Below are 14716 nucleotides of genomic sequence, written 5' to 3'. Positions count from 1 at the left end.
ATCTCTTTCCCCTTCTCTGTGAAGCAGCGCTACGATAAAGCCTTCAGAGATAAGGCTTTTCAAGTTGACATGCTCCATACTGACAAAAGCACTCCCTCTCCTCCCAACAACCAACAGATGGGAAACCAGTTCAAGCTGGCTCCAGCTAGTAGTTTGAATAATAGTACGTACACTGTTATGGTGCTCTTACCCAGTAATAGTCGTGTCAGTCTCATGAACCAGAGGGATGGACAGATCCAAAGTATTGTCAGAGAGTTTGTGCTCGGGATTGGCGCTGCAACAAACAATAAAGAATACAGTTTTTCAGTCATTTTGTGAATTCTCCAAGCACCCGTGAAAAACGTATTTACGCTATGGGGCATAAAGTTGGGCTAATTTATGGGGATATCTCAGCATTTTAATTAACGGAAAACAAAAAAATCTATTGTTAGTTATACAGTAAAACGTGATTCCTAATACGTACCTTTTTGCTTGAACTAAAAACTGTAAGGTGTCGTTTTCCCCAGAGAGCTGACTCGTGTCAAAAATCACTGCAAAATGATACTGGAGAGGAAAAAGCCCAATAAACCAGGAGTTCTGAACACCAATGCTTCATGATTTACTGAGATTACAACACCTTTAAAAAGGTATGTCTTATACTACATGCAGCTTTGACACTGTGCAATTAGGCCTTGGTTTGAGCTACCTTAGTCTGCGCTCTCATGAAGGGAAATCCCACGCTGCATTTGAGGAAGTCCAAATCAACAAGTCCACAGGAAATACCCTTCTCTTCCTGCAAAAAGACAGATAGACAGAGAGTGAGGAGGGGAGGAGATAAAGACAGACAGACTGGAGACAGAGTGGGTGACGCTCGTGGAGATGCAAGACACAAAGAGGAAGACAAAGTAGACAAGACGCCAACTGTTAGGCAACAGTCAGCAGTGGCTTTGGGTGGTAAAATAAATGCAAATATCACTCATAACATAATTGACTACATATGCATGAGAAAAAGCAACAGTAGACCCTTTCCTGCAGCTGCAAGAACACACACAGACACACAAACCTGCCAACATTTACAGTAAGGTCAAAGTTTATTGTTAGAAACAGACGTCTCCATGTAAAAGAGTAGGTTCTCATATCTTATTGAAGTTTTAAATTAAGTTAAACGAAAAATGTACAAAGCAGTGATGGCACACACACAGCCTGGCGGGTGGGTAATTGGACAACCTCCAGGCTGTGTGTTTGGAAGCTTGTCTAAACAATATGGAGCTTCACCGGCTGCGCTGTGTAAACACTCGGGCCTTGACCCTACGAGGAGTAAGAATTCTTTTAGCGAGAGTTCACTGGGAGGCTGTCGGCTGAGCTCGTGTGCTGGGAGCATGAAAGAGGGCAGAGATACTTCATGACTACAACATTTAAAAAAAATAAAAAAAGAGAGTAGCGCTCCTGGAACATTCAGCAGGGGGCTTAAGGTAAGTCATACAAAACGTCTGCATGCGTCGACTGCGGTCAAGTTTGGGCCTGTGTTTATAACCTGTTTCCAAAAGTGAGAAAGAAAAGAGGTGTGAAGGTTGTCTCTGCTGACATATTTAAAGGTAGACATCCATCCACCGTATCATCCACACTCCATTTCCCTTATTCAGCAGATTCCCACTGTTAAGTCCAGGGTGTGGCTGTTCTCTCCATCTTCATTAAGTCAGCTTAAATAAGCAACGTTGCCCTTTGCACGGACACTATGGTGAGCCCTGTAGGGGGGGTGGGGGGAGACCCCAGCCCAACTGGCAATGATGGAATTTCCTCTATTTCCTGTACTCCTTCATGCTGCTGTGAAAACACCGCCTGTCCCATGGGGCTGGGCAGGATTGGGGAAGTCAGCCTGTTTACCCATCATCCACCTGGCAGCCCTTGAGAGAGAGAGCAGATCACTACATATGGCGTGTTGTGCCTCCCTCTGTGGGGAGAAGAGTGACAAAGTCTGTTTGTTCAGCACTTCTTCACTTGTCTCTCTCCGTCAGGAACAAATACACACAGGGATTTTCACACATGGCAGGTCCACTAAATATCACCAGGAATGTTTACGCTGCTTTAGTGTCAGCTGAACCCTTCAATGGAGTGGTACGCCCGTGTGGATGACAGCACACAGGAGGCCAGTTTTCTGCATGCATCTTTATGTCCCCATCCACCTCAGTGTTTGTACATTTGGCTTTACTCCTGCATACCTTTTCCAAGCCAGTGTCATTGTCATTACCTACTTAACACTTTCACACAGGTATGAAGATTAGGATCTACCTTTGGCTTTTGTAGCATGTGCAAAGCTGCACTTCACAGCCAAGAAAATCAATGATTCGTATACTCCTTGGGTTTGAAGGTCCACTGAAATTCACAACTTCACACATTTCTCAGTTGCACTCCCAGTTTCTGGGCTTTTCACCACCAAGCTCATCTGTTCCAACTGTTAAATCAACAGGAATCAGTGCTGTAAGAGGTATTCTGATTCTTTATTTAAAGGTCCAGTGTGGAGGATGTAGGGGGATATATTGTTAGAAATATAATATAATAACTATGGTTTCTTTAGTGTATAATCAGCTGAAACTAAGGATCACTGTGTTAATATTACCTTAAAATGAGCCGTTTGTATCTATAGACAGAGTGGGTCCCTACAAACGCCCCTGCAAACCACAACCACCACCAACTAGTACAAGACAAACCCACCAATGAGACAGTTATTTGAACCCTGCTACAGTGCCACATTATAGTGAATGAATAAGGCCAAACATAGCAACGTTCCACTTCATAATTCATTATAAATAAAGACATGATTCAACTTATAAGCAACAGGATGTTACCCTTACCCTCACCTTTACCAGCTCCTCTTGTAATCTTACACTTCAGAGCTAGCAAAATGCTAACTTAGCATTGTTTTTAGGGCTTCTGCTTCTGCACCAAAGGTTGAAGGGGGCTGATAGTGAACTGATGTGTAAGCCTAAGTATGGTGGGCAGGTCACATAGCTATACACCTACTCACCTCTACCACAGAGTCTGCCCGGTTGTTTCTACAGTAGCCCAAAAAGAACCAACCAAAAACTAGCTTCAGATAGGGTCATTCATGTTTTTGCATTGGCCACCATATCTTTCCTACACGCTTGCCACACAGGAGAAGTTTCAGTTGGTTGCAATCGGCAACGTCACTGCTAGATGCCACTAAATGCTGCACACTAGACCTTTTAAGTTAAACTACTAATACCACACCATAATAATACTCCACTGTGTAAAATCTTAATCTGCAAAGTAACTAGCAACTATGGCTTTCAGATAAATAAAGCTTAGCAGAAGAATCAGATGGCACAAAACATCTGCTACAAAAAAAGAAGCTAAAACTGACATTCCAAAGATTTTTAAAAAAAAAAAAAAAAAAAAAAAAACAGAAGCTGGTGCAGCAGTCTCTGAATCCCTCGGGAGTGAAGGCAGCACTCCTGAAACCAATTCACCTCCACAGCTTTCTGACAGCTTGTGTTGCAAGAACAACAGACAGATAACGCACCCGCTCTTGAATATGAGGAGGAGTGCAAGTTCACGCTCACTGGAGGAAAAAGCCTCAGGGGAGGATCTGGGGCTGACCTTAACTTTGCAAAAAGGGGTCACATCATCACCTCGGACTTCTCCAGTAGTAATTAGAAATGTCTCCGAGAGCATACGGTCGTAAATCTGCCGGGTGGCCTCTTTGTCATCCCTTCACTCTGTTCACTTCCTGCTCCCTTTGTTCAGCGGGCCATCCTGACTTATTAGGTTCCTGTACAAAATGAGGCTCTGTGGCTGCTGGTAACCTGATACTTAATTACTTCATTAGATTAGCCATGAAACTCAAACTGAAACACTGTTTTTCTAATATCTGCCTGCAGCATGTGTTCTATTTAAATTTAATTTCAGCTTTGTTGGGGGTTTTTAAGATCGTGTCACAGGTTGTGCGCTTTCCAGATGATCTTATCCATCAGAGGGGCGCAAAACACAGCTGGAGGATAAACATGAGGTCCGTTATGAGGGGGAAAGACTTCATGATGGATGGTGTCCCCTCTTGTGTCTGAAAAGCTGCTGAACTGGCGCAGGCTCGTGTCAGAGCGCTCTGACTGACGTGGCGTCTCGTTCAGCTGTGAGCCTGCTGGGCTCTTTTCAACAAGTGAGTGAGCAGACGCGAGCAGAGGCAGAGGTGGCCGCTGTGAAATCCATCCACATACAGTACAGCGTGGTCTCGAGGAAAATCTCTCAGGTTTAATGTGGGATGGCAGTGGGTAGATATTTCTTTAACAGTGACAAAATGCTGAGATCCTCTTTGTTTTTTTGTTAGAGGTCAGGTAAAGAGCAGACCTGATCTGTATCTCTGTGAAGGTCAGTCATAATCCTCTCTTTACATACCTGCATTACCCCCATTAAACATGGCTCTAAATAATGGACATAAATAATGCGATTTGAACGGCACATAAGTCAAGGTTGTGGGAATATGAAGCATGTGTGTTCTGATTTGTTCTCATGCACACAGCTCATATGTTGTTGACATGGTGTGTCTGCCTTGGATGAGTCAGAGAGCCATATGACAGGTCAACCAGAGGGGCTTTGAGATGGGACAGCTGTTGCTGCTGCTGCTGTTGCTCTCCTGCACTTCATCCTTTTATCTGCAGGGCTGCTGGCACAGCTCAGGCGAAGCTTTAAGTTCATCTCTCTTCTCGCAGGTCTGTCTTTTTGTATGCTTCACTGTTTAGACTGCGGTCCAGATGTTTAATCAGTCGTCTTAAATAAACCATCTTTTAAAAAAAATGTACATCTCAGTGGAAGAACTTATGATACCCAGCAGATATGTATGTGTAAAATCTGGCTCTCGGGTCTCCACTTTATCCACATCTTTTCAACTAAACAACCAAAGTGTATTTCAGAAACAAACATGTGCACTCGGGTAAATAAACAGCAGATACTTCAACAAGAGGAACAAACCTTCTGCCAGAAGTTGATGTAGAAAACTTCTCTGGAGAAGTTGAAGTAGATGTTGGTGTCGTAGGCGTCGTCCCCAGTGTTTGAGATGGTCAGGTTCAAAGAGACGTTCTTTACTCCTCCGAGGGCCAAATGAGGTTTGACATGTAACCTGATGGGAATATAATGCAAAGAATGTGGAGTGTAGAGAATAAATCATGGGATGTCACAGGAGCAGAGATTCATATGAACAAATCTAAGTTTGTTTTATTTTGAATTTTTTACTTTAAAATGTAAATTGACGAAGAGGAGTGGCCTTAAAATACTTGTTTTTGGAGTAAAGCAAAGACAATATGTAGAGGATGACTACTGCTTACCACTGTCACTAAAGCAAAAGATACACAATAAAAAGAAAGGGAACTCCCTCAGTATGGAAAAACATATGGATATCCTCCAAGCATGTGTCATGGTTCCACTACCCACACCCACATGGCCTATGACGTCAGCTTGCTTCCTCAGTACTGAAGAAAAGGCCGAGACAGAGCATGAATCTAAAGTGTAGAGGAAGTCAAAGGCTTTTACCCAGAGAGCAGCAGTTTCCCATGAAGCCTAAGGTCTGCAGCACAATCGTCTGACAAGCAGTTCTTCTCAAACCAAGTCTGCAGAGGAAACAGTAAAGTACACAGTTCATATGACCTCATGCTGTCCACGCACTTAACTCACCAACTCCACATTCAGACTAGGGGGCAGTGTTGTGCTGTTGCTGGAGCTATCCAGAAGATTTTTATCCAGGAAGGCTAAAATCTTCACTCTATCTGATCTCTCCTTTAATCAGTCAGAGGGTGGTCTCTGGTTTAGGGCTAAATCATGAAAGGAAACTTAAGTCAAGCGGTAAAGTTCGATGTAACGTTGATGAGCTTCAGATAAATGGATTCTGTAGGTGCTGAGAGATGTAAATCCCTCCGTTTTTCAAGAAGTGCAGACAGTGGGGAAACACATGTGGGGCAGGTTAGAGGTGGGTGCAAAGAAAATAAATGAATCAGTCTTTTTGGATTCCACTCAAGAAAAGCTAACACAGACAATAATAAGCTGGTAACCCACACCAAATCATTATAACCTCAATTTGAGCTATTTCCTTCATTCCTTCTGTGGTCCAAGGGAAGACACGACTTTGTTCTTTATAATCAGTCAAAGAGATGAACCATATCAGAATCTGAATCAGCTGAAAATAACTCTTGTGTTGAGTGATCAGCCTCTTATCTTCTTCTGAAGCACACCTGAAACAAAGCATTTCTATATCAAAGTGCAGGATGCGGTATCTGAATAATTTATAAATATAAGTCAAAAATAAGATTGATGAAAGGTTTAAATTAAAAGGCCACACATTTTCTCTGAAGCTCATTTTCTTGTTCAGAACAATAAATAAGCGACTTAATATTGGGGCTAGAATGTTTATTTCTTTATTGTCAGTATTAAAACCTGTAATCATCCATCATATATCATAACCCAACCAAAGGAAAATAAATGACCAGTGACCACGGTAAATTTTGAATTATCACTAGGGGTGTAACAGCTCTGAAACCAAGACCCAAGGGCAAATCCTTCTCCCATTACAGATTCAGTCCGTGCCAAAATAACAACCAATGCTATGGAGTGTTAATGGTGACGAACACGGAACTGTATTAAATCAAAGTATATTGTCAAAGTGCGCCTTCTTATTGACAACATGCCAGTTTCTGTTACAGTCAGAATTACGGCCACTGAGCCACTGTTAAAAAAAAGTTATTCTCTGCATGTTTTTCCACTGCAGTATCAAAACCATACTGAGCTGCAATGGAGTCAACAGGGAAAATCTTTTTGTGCGACAGGCTAACAGAGAGTCAGAACAGGTTCCTTCACAACACTTTTTATCCTGGGATTTCTCCCCTATGTGTCAAGTGCAAGAAAGAAGTTGGAAGTTTCACAGGAACTTAATGCTATTTTTGATAAGGAAATTCAAATGGATCCTTTTCTATTATTGTTGAATCTTCCAAGTGAGGGGCTCTCTTTAAAAAGTATTCAGTAAAAACTCTTGAACAAGCTTCTCCTATTAGCAAGAAGGTGCATTTTATTTCAATGGATTAAGCCCAGATCTCTCACTATCAACCAGCTGCATGGAGAAATCTTCAAAGTTTGCCAATGGAGTGCTTGAGTTCAGTTTTAAAGGAGAATGAGAGAGCTTTGATAGGCTGTGGGCACCTTTCCTGAACTACCTTCCAAATAGCACAGCATACCTAGTACCTATAGGGACATGGGCACCATAGATTGACACTGTTTGAGTGCCCCTGTGAATGTTGAAAGCTCTCTTCTGTGTATTTTGGTTCTCTAAATTAGTTGTGTTCCCGTTGATCTGTGCTTCTTATGTAGGCTCTGTGATCTCTATACAATACTTTCTCATGTTGGGAAAAAAACAACATACTGAACCGAAACCCCTAAAACCAGGGTGCATCCGGAACCATGAATCTTGTGTACCATTACACCCCTCATTATCACCCTTCTCTGCACACTTTTTTGTGACCATACAGAGACCATTTTTGTCTGGTTAGTTACTTTCATCTCACAAAATCAGACAGTGAGAAGCCCTGAAACCTTTAATACCTTATCTAAATAGAATATCTACCCACAAACATTATTAATCCCAAACATCATATTATTTTTACCTCATTCCTCACTGCAATCTTGTTTCCTTTCCTCCATCGTAGCACTGGAGTGAGCGCAGGCAGGCCTCGCTCCTGGTGTTCCGACAGCACGTGCTTCCCCAGGCTGTATGCCACCTCGAAGGTGATTGGTGTGAACACTTCCTTCACATCTTTCTGCAGAGAGCACAAAAAAAAAAAAAACGCTATTGCAAAGAATTTGTCCCATCATAGACTCAAAACTGTTAAAAACAAAATAAACCTCAAAGAAAAAAGCCTGGGTCATTATGGTAATTTAACATCTTTCTCCAATTGACGCCTGCCGCAAAGACTGATTACATCGCAGACGATCACAAGATCACACAGTCTGGATTTGATATCATCACTGCGCCAAAGATCCACAGGGTTGAACACAAATTTAAGTGTACTGATAAACCACAAAACAATCTGAACTGGTTTAAATGGACGGGTGACATACTCATTAATTATTGTTAATGTTTTGTCATTTTGCTGAAAGTTATAAAAGCAAGGCCACTGCTAAGTTCTCAGCAAAGGAAACACATGGATCATTTTTTTAACCTGCTGGCACTGCCTCTGAGAGATATCTTTGCGTTTCTGGCGGCTCCATCTAAGACCACAGAAGAAGTGTTTGATTTGGCTTCAGGTTTGGAAACAATACAGACAGAATGAAAACAGAGAGCTAAATGTGATCAAATCCCAAATCTTCATTAGCTGACAGCGCTGACAGACGTACATGGGAAAAGCATATACTGATTTTGCTTTTTTAGATCTCCTCTGTCCATTATAGTTACACTCAGCTCTTTAAAGTCAGCTTTGTGGGTCTGGCTTTGGTCTTAGCGTCTAAAAGCCGCAACAAACACAAGCTCCATAGGCAACCTGTGTGCCCTTGCCCAACTGAGGTCTACCAACGTGGAGCCAAACCCGCAATGTAAACACAAAAGGCTTCTGGTGGTTGCTTAGGCCACTCGTTCTTTCGCACTTTCTCCCTTTTGTCCATTATCGCAGGACTTTCCAGTGTCCACCCACCCATCCTCTCCTCTTTCCTCAGGCAGGCACAGAGCCAGTCTGGACTTTGAACACATCACCAGTGGGGAACCCACCCAACTCATCAACAGTGAGAGAGTTATAGCAGGAAAGAGCAAATGTTGGTGCAGGACATGAATAGACAAAAACAGAAGATTTGGGGCTCATTTGGGAAACAGTGCTGCACACAGATAAAAGGGTGGGCTAACAAAATCTATTTTTAGAGATTTTCTGTCATTATTTGGTTGAAAATAGTTGGAAAAAAGTGTTGCAAATCATAACTTATTTTTTTTATCCATTGATCACAGGGTTTTTCCCGGCTTAAAATGAGGCGCAGGTAGTACCATCCTAATCATGTGTACACATGTATCATGGCTTCAGCCGGACTCAAGCAAACACTTTTTACAAGCAACGAATAATAAGTGATTTTAGTGACACAACAATTTAAGTGAAGTGAAGTGCAACCCTTGTCAGAAAAGTCTTTGCCATGAAGACACCTGTCAGAGTTTTGTTGAAAGCTGGAAGATGGGCTGGGAGATATGGAGAAAACCAAATATCACAATACTTTTGACCAAATTTTGGTCACATAATCATCAGTAAGGTGGATAAAAGACCCAGTGGGTAAAGGCAAATAATACAACAGCTATAACAGTATTCACAATATTACTCTATCCATAATCGAAGATGGTATCTAGTCTCATATCATGATATCAATATAATATCAATATATTGCCCAGCCCAAGCTGGAGGTGGCATGAACTTTGACAGAGGCGGCCGCCTTCTAACTGTCTATGCAGGAATAACCCAGAGATATCCTATTGACAATCATATAAGACAAAGAAAAACAGCACATAGCTGCAGAATACTTTTCCCTCAATCAACAGATCAATGAATCCACTAATTGTTTCGGCTGTAATTGAAACTGACAACATGAGCTTCTCATTACCACAGCAGACCTGTTCAATAGTGAGGCTGAGTAATGCAGACGCAAGATGTTGACCTCACATCCATCACTGGACTGCAGTTCATGCCTCATTAGACTTATAGAGACGGTGTTGTTCTGTTCGTATGTCGTCTCAGCTGGGAGGGAAACATGACACAGTGTTGTAGTCAGTATTGGACAGGCAGTGGTATACTATGTAAGGCGCTGGCAAAGCCCTCAGCCTCAATAGACACTGAGGCAGAATGCTTGAAATGGCCCCTGTCCGCTGGCCTCTGAGTGAACTGACCCCTGGGAGCCGACTGCCCCAAACTCCCACCGCTTATCTCACATTTTCACGAGCCACAGGAGAACTGGGGGACATAATGACCTCGAATGAAATGTGGTGTTCTTGAACAATCTCATGCTTAAAGAGTGACTTTTACGCACAAGTAAATAGGCACAATCTTTCCATAAAAGTAGTGTGCTGTGGAGAGATTTCCTCTTCTTTTTTAACAGAGCGTCTATTATTGTGCACATACAGGATCACTTTATTCTTGAAACACAGGACGACAGACTGCTAACTAACTGGAGAGCTCCCAAGACTCACAGCAAGCTCTTATTAGAAGTGCCGGAGTCTGTTCGGTAACACTTGGCCTAAGCTTTTATTATCCTTCGATCAATGCTGCCAATTGCCCCACCCGAGTCCACGCCCCCGGCTCAGTCACCTACTCCCTCCGGATCCTGCTTTTAATTCCTGTATTTATGGAACAGAGGAGTTCCTGAGCTCCAGCTGAGAGGGACACCGGCTCGTGTTAACTGCCTGCTACCTCTGAATTTATGGAAAGTAACGCAACAACTGTTTCTTACAGCTTGTGACAGATCGTTCTCTACTCAAAGGCCTCCGCTGTGTTAATCCTCATTCAAATATAGAGGCCGCAGGGTGGGTCCTTGATGTCAGATCAGATAGAGCCATTCTGAGATTTATGAATGAAAGTTGACATGTGAACCAACAGATTAATATCAGTTATCAGTTTTGAAGTGGCAGAATATGACATTTAGAGGAATAAATAAAACATTCTTCATCTACCAAAGAAGAAACTGAACTCATGAACAATAAAACACACCCATGCTCAACTGAGAACAGTCAGGGATTTTGTTGCTACAGCCTCACTTGGTCTGGTATGACCGCAAGCTTATGGTGGTTAAAGTCAGCCAGTTTTAGACCTTACTAGGTCTGTTTGCCAACTTTTTGACTCGTTTCTGCTTGTTCTCAGTTACACTATGTTTTAGCATTTCACAGAAAACATGTCAATGGTTTTGTTGACACAAAATGATTATAAAAACAAGACGTAAACACATCATAATGGAGACATGCTTATTGTTTCAGGCACTGGGTCCCATTCCATTTACTCCTTGTTGGGTCTCTACTGATGACGTCTTTTAAGCAACTCACTCAAGAAAATCTTGAAAATGTAAAAGTGCCATCCTGTTAGCACTTGTTGGTGTCATGTTATTACCACTTGTGGCGACAGTCTCACTTTACAGCCAATATGTGCATACATTTTTTTTTTTTTTTAGAGTATGTGACCGTAGTTTCTTTCAAACAATTCTCATGGCATAAGTTGTTTTTTTGCTTGCTCCCAGACCTCTGAAAATCAAATACGCAAGTAATTTCCACAACCTTGGAAAATAATCGACCTATCATGGCTTTGTAGGCGGGATTAACTACGTGGATGTCATCTTCCTACATAGCTAGCTAGTTACCTGGCAACACCCACTGAAAGTAGCAACAGGAAAATGGTGATGAGTGTAAATGAGATGGACGCAAATTTAGATGTTGTTCTTTATCCTCAAATTTACACGTTTCTTTAAAGGTGCTACAGGCTTATACGATATTTAGAGCATTATTAAAGCAGCAAACAACTATTTGCTATGTAAAGATATAGTGGCGTAATGGTGTCCTGAGCAGAGAATGAAGTCATGCTACCACTGTTTGTCTTGTAATCTGAGCTTCTCTGTTTTTTGTTGTGGTGGATGGTCCAGCTGCACGTACATGTTAGTGCATGTGAGTCCCTGGGTGTGTTTCCAACTGGCTAGTTGATCGCCACTGCTCTGCACTACGCTCATACAGCAATTACTGCTGCGTCCAGATGCAGGGTGGCAGAAGAATGTTGTCGTCAAACCAAACTGCCAACCCTCCGGTTCCTCCTCACGTTAACACTGTAAGCTCTGCCAGCAATGTTGCTGTTGTTAACACTGTTTGCGCTGGTAGCCCCGTTAGCTGCTAGCCACCAGCTCAGCCACCTTCATGCTGAGAGCTGTGAGCATTCAATCTCAGCTAAGACTCTAAATCATGGATATGCTCTGAATGTTATGTACCACTCCTTTACTAATTATAACTGGTAACTGCTCCTGTCTTCCATGTTGACTGACATCAGCAACATAAACAGATCACTCAGTTGGTCCCATTATCAGGTAGTTTCAGTTTGAAGAGTAAAAATCATACATCAGGTCAGGGACGTGTTGCTTATTTCTGTCTGTTTTGATAGCACCACTGGGGATTTTAAAGTGTTTTTTCACACAGTGTCCTTAGAGATGGAAATACTGCCAATAAAAAAAGGTACATTTCCTGCATGGATACTTAAAAATAGTCTGAACCCTCTCATCATCCCATGGACAAAATTACTTATTAATGGTTCCAGTCAAGCTGCAGAGATGCCAGCAAACTCAGCAGGAAGCAACAGTTTTCCAGAAGTTCCCACCACATTTTGGAAACAGTAAATCCTCCACTACAGTACAAAAAAATCTGCATGTTACAGCAGTCGCAATCTTTTATGACACACTTGATACAAAGTCTTCCTCCCTGTATGCATATTCATGGAGTTAACTCACGGGATGGAGGACAGCTTGCCACTCAGTGTGTTTTGAAAGAAAACAACTGGGATTCAAATGTTCACCTACAACACCCCCCCTCTCTGTGGAACAAGGTTTCTGCCAATATACTATCTCACTGTTTATGTTCACACTCAGGACCCATTTATTTGGTATGGCAGAGCATTAACTCCCACCTTACCATCCATTCTTTCCCCTTCACTTCCCTCTCTGCTGCCTGTGCGACTCTCTCTCCTATGCATCTATACTTAATGCTTGCATGGTTTAAGGAACATAAACACAGCTACTGTATGAATTAATCTGACTTAGATGAACATATTTAATAGATTTCACCCTGAACCCTAGTTGAGCTGTAACTATACTCTAGTGTTGCATGCTCTGATTCTCACATGTTAATCTGATCAACGAGATGGCAAGCTGCCCCTCTATGCTCCCAGAGCAGCTCCACCACGGTGGGTGCGGGGAGGCTGACGTCAGGCTGCAGAAGGCTCTGATCCTCAGTTTAAACGCCTCATGCTTGGCTGAAATGCACAAGAGCTCTTCTCTCAGCCAAACCATTCCCTCAAAAGCATATAGTTTAAGCCTGGTCACGGGAAGTCTTTATTAACTCGTGAGTGAAACTCGCACACAGCACTCCTTTTTAGGACAATGGATGTTTGGATGACTCGCAGGTTGAGGCCATTTCATTCAGGGGCTGAACGCCAAGGAATCTCAGTTTAAATGGAAAAAGCTTTTTAGTTAAGTGTGGAATGGATTCAGCCTGTCAAATGTTGGGGATATGCGTGTGCACTGAGACACAAGTAGACGACCTGAAATTGAAAGTATTTACAGTAATGTCTGCAGCATATGGCAGACATGCACTTAGGCAGCTTATCTTAGCGTGTCCTTGAAAGAAGTTGAGAAGCAAGACAATTACTAAAGGCTTTAGTGTGTTACTCTCCGCCAGATTGACTATGGGTCAAACTTCAGCAGCTGCTCGGCTCAGAATAGGTTAGCAGATGTTGAGGAGCCTTGAATGACAAACTGCGTAGGAGTAGGGAAGAGTGTCATCCAGTTGTTTTAGGTAGAAACCTTTTTGGAGCTTTTGAGTATGGACAGCTTCATTCTGTCTGTGAAAACGATGCTTGGGCTCCTAAATCTTTCTAGTCACGTGTGCCTGCTTTGACATCAAGCTTCTTAAAACTGACAAACGTATGACAAACGGAAATCTTTTTTCTTGCACCAGAAGAGATAACACATCTATTAACAAATCCCACTGCTCACACTCATATTTAACCAAACTCTTCTTAGTTTGACTTGATTTATCTGCTATAAACTTCACTCTAATAACCTTTACATCCTGCTAAAATCCCCCAAGGAGCAGCTCCTCAGTTCACATTACCGCCAGTGACGGGATACTTTTTTCAAATATTTTAATAACCTCCATCAAGGACACTGTCAATGACGCCTTAGGGAGAATGAGAGCAGCGTGTCTCTAAATCTGGTGATTCTTCACCGCTAATTCTCTTTATGTGCTTTTCCTGTTGTTGTTTTTAGCTGTGTCTTTATTGTTCAGATCCCGCACCCACCAGTGTGCCCCCATTAGCTTGTCATTTCAAATTAGGTGACTTTCTGCCTCTTGTAATTTGAATTAAACACATTTATCTCGTATTTTTCTGTCTTTTTGTCAAGTATCTAGTCTTATTTTAGTATTAATTGATTTTTTTGGACATTTAGGGGCAGCAGAACAAGCTGTAAACCAAACACTGACACATTATCACCTAATAAAGGCTATTTTGCAAGTTTATTAGCGAACAGTCGCCTATTTGCACGTCCAGCAGACAGGGAGCTACACTTGCATTCATTTGGAGTTGTGTTTCCGGCCATCTGGTGAATCTAAGTCCACTCCTCGTTCTCCCATTAGCTCCTGTTTTGGTCTCCTGAGGGAAATATCTGGCTGTTTACCTGCTATGTGCTCCTGTCTGCTGGGCATGTGTTGGTTTATCAGCTTTTACACTGAAAACAGCTGCCTGCTGCTGCTGAGAATGACACTGATGAGACCAGTGAGAGTGAACCAAAACAATGAAGTCGCGGGCTGAACATGTGTTAGCACACAGTTGCTTATTTACACATCCAGCAGTTGTTGAGTAACATTATCATTCATTTGGAGTCATGTTTTTGTCCACCTGCTGGGTGTAAATCCAATATCAACTCTCTTTTAGCTTTGTTTTTGGTTTCTACCAACTCCAGAGGGAAATATCTGGCT

The 14716-nt window shown here is 42.3% G+C and overlaps 1 protein-coding gene across 1 annotated transcript in view; it reads right to left on the bottom strand.

Annotated features, from left to right (window-relative positions):
- The window catches only part of itga9 (integrin, alpha 9), a 62423-nt gene that overhangs the window by 15599 nt on the left and 32108 nt on the right, over positions 1-14716 (bottom strand). The window contains exons 16-21 of the mRNA XM_049600336.1: positions 7638-7790; positions 5521-5597; positions 4963-5110; positions 686-772; positions 464-543; positions 191-274 (exon numbers count right to left, since the gene is read on the bottom strand). Coding sequence (XP_049456293.1) covers positions 191-274; positions 464-543; positions 686-772; positions 4963-5110; positions 5521-5597; positions 7638-7790 — 629 coding nt within the window. The remainder of the gene's footprint in view (positions 1-190; positions 275-463; positions 544-685; positions 773-4962; positions 5111-5520; positions 5598-7637; positions 7791-14716) is intronic.

This window comes from Epinephelus fuscoguttatus, linkage group LG16, assembly GCF_011397635.1.
Source record: "Epinephelus fuscoguttatus linkage group LG16, E.fuscoguttatus.final_Chr_v1".
Classification (NCBI taxonomy): domain Eukaryota; kingdom Metazoa; phylum Chordata; class Actinopteri; order Perciformes; family Serranidae; genus Epinephelus; species Epinephelus fuscoguttatus.
Note: the sequence above shows the minus strand (reverse complement) of the source record. Positions and strands in the feature narration are given on the sequence as shown.